Source organism: Orycteropus afer, unplaced genomic scaffold (genome assembly GCF_000298275.1).
Source record: "Orycteropus afer afer isolate SDZICR_OR568_19922 unplaced genomic scaffold, OryAfe1.0 scaffold00100, whole genome shotgun sequence".
NCBI lineage: Eukaryota > Metazoa > Chordata > Mammalia > Tubulidentata > Orycteropodidae > Orycteropus > Orycteropus afer.
The window spans coordinates 7,121,766-7,124,344 of NW_006921687.1; the positions used below are offsets into that span (position 1 = coordinate 7,121,766).

The following is a 2,579-nucleotide window of genomic DNA, read 5'->3' on the forward strand; positions in this document are numbered from 1 at the left end:
AAAAAAAAAAAAAAAGCTTCCCAACCTAAGGAGGAAGACTCAATTTTAGATGGATTTCTTTGTAATTTTTTTTTAATCCAACAAAAAACAAAGCTCTTTTTCGGGGGGGGGGGTGGCGAGGACAGAAGCACTCATTGGCAGAGAGGGAATTTTGTAGTGTATCATGGAACATAAAATTAGCAAGAATTTCAAAGAATTCTGTGACATAAATCCAGACATTATTTTGCCTAAACCATCTGTTAATTATATTTTTAAGATATTAGAAAGCCTAGAGAGTATAGATAGGATTTTAGAGAGGTAGAGGGCATCTGTTGCAATTTTTAAAATCTAGTATCACTTCACATGAAACATAACACCCTTCTGCCCAGCAGTGAACATATGGACTGTATTTCAAGGAAAGTTACACATTAAAAATATAACGAAATTCAGTAAGTTTTTAGATAAATTCGTAGGGATTATGAAAAGAAATTAGGGAAAATACATCAAACACAGGTAACTAACTTGGGAGAAACACAGCTAGGGTTGAGTGAGATACTATGACATAAGATAAGCATGTTCTTTTGACTGGAGGGAATAATGTCATAGACAAGAGGGGGGAAAAAAAGTTTTTGGGGAATATAGGGAATAACCAGCTCTACCCAATCTACTGGTATTGGAAAGGGACAAAATAAACTGAAATATTTATGTTGGTGTTGTTAGTGCTGTCGTGTCCCTGACTCATGGCAACCCCACACACAAATAAAGCGCTGTGCAGTCCTTTATTATCCCCATAATCAGTCACCAATCAGACCATTGTGATCCATAGGATTTTCAGTGGTTGATTTTCTGAAGTTGTTCAGTATCGTGTTGTTATTGTTTTGTGCCGTTGAGTCAATTCTGACCCATAGCAACCCATGAGAGTTCAGCATCATAGCAACAGGAAGCCTCCACTGACAGTTGGGTGATGTCTGTGCGTGGAGCACATTGGCTGGGAATTGAACTCAGTTCTCCCACATAGAAGGCAAGATTTCTACCAGTGAACCACCAATACCCCTTTGAAATATTTATAGGAGTACATTTTTACTCCGCTGAATTTACAACATTAGAAATTCCCACGGTGTGTTCTGTTTATCACAAAACCATAACCACTGTTTACTATCTCTTAGTAATCTCTAGGCAAAGGATTGAAGACCTTGTCTTCTCATCTATTTATTTTCTCCTGAAAATTTAGTTGATAAAAACATTCAAAATAAGGTTTTTTTAAAGTATTTATTTTATTTGTTGTTCTTGAGAATACACAGCAAATACCCACCAGTTCAGCATTTCTGCCCTTTCGGTTCAGCCACGTCGATCAACTCCTTTCAGTTGTGCGGCATTCTCACCCTCCTCTCCTGAGTTGTTCTCCCCGTTAAGACAAATTCACTGGCCCCTTAGAAGATAAGATTTTTGTATCAGAGAAATGTTAACTGTTTCTTGGGCCTTTGAGACATCCTCTAACATTCCTGAGTTTCAGTGGTTTTAAAATAGAAACGTTGAGCAATGTAACTTTAACTTTAACCTATTTTATTCTTTAAAAGACCAGCTTCTTATTCCTGGGACATTTTTCTAAATGCTTGTCTATTTTATTTTTCTCTTTAATCCTCCTCATGATCTAATAAAACACTCCTAAATGACTCCTGTTAATGAGAATGTGGCTGTTGCTAAAAGTGAGGTAATACATTTCACACACTTTTTTATTTTTACAGATGGAGAATCATGAATATTTAATGGGTCTTTGCACAAAGTAATAAAGTAATAAGACAACTGTGCTTGTCTCCTTCCCCTTCTATTGCTTTTGAGCATATTGAAAATATTTTGGTTTGCCATTATTTTCTTTGATGTTGTACTTAGAAGCGTATTTTATTTAAGAATGTAGAATTTCCCACTTAAGAGAAACTGTTTCAATACTAAATTACAGATTTTTAACACCACTGCTTCTCTGGTGTTAACAAAGGCAGAAAATAATTTGAGAATTAATCATCTATATTTACTTATAATTAACCATTTTATATTTACATTACACTAATTTCTGAAGAGCCTTTGTAAAAATTTCATTTTCAAATTTTAGAAAACATTTGAGTTCCCGATAGGTGCATGAGCAAAGGAAGCTTTACTTTTTATGGTTTCGCTGATGAAATATTTCTAATTTGTTATAAATTTAATTTTAGCCCAATCAATTGAGCAGCGACTGATGAAAATGGATCACACAGCAATCCACCCACACCTACTTGATATGAAAATTGGTCAAGGCAAATATGAACGAGGGTTCTTTCCAAAGTTACAGTCTGATGTCTTGGCAACAGGACCGACTAATAACAAGTAAGCATGCTCTTCTCTTGAGTAAGTTGGTCAAAGGAGTAAATGAAGAGTGGAATTTCCTGCAAATCTAATAGAGCAACAGTCTCAACTACTAAACATCTCTATCTGATTATTCTTTTTTAAAACCAAATTAACCCATTTCAAATATGGATTGACATTCTATGAGCATTTGGCTTTTAATACTTTTAATTCTGTTTAGTAAAATAAAGGCATTGTTGTTGTTGTTATGTGCCGTCGAGTCG

At 35.0% G+C, this 2,579-nt stretch overlaps 1 protein-coding gene across 1 annotated transcript in view; it reads left to right on the forward strand.

Moving 5' to 3' along the window:
- Positions 1-2,579, forward strand: part of DENND5B (DENN domain containing 5B) — a 355,051-nt gene that overhangs the window by 220,253 nt on the left and 132,219 nt on the right. Inside the window, exon 8 of the mRNA XM_042781291.1 lies at positions 2,187-2,337. Within this exon, the coding sequence (XP_042637225.1) occupies positions 2,187-2,337 (151 nt within the window). The remainder of the gene's footprint in view (positions 1-2,186; positions 2,338-2,579) is intronic.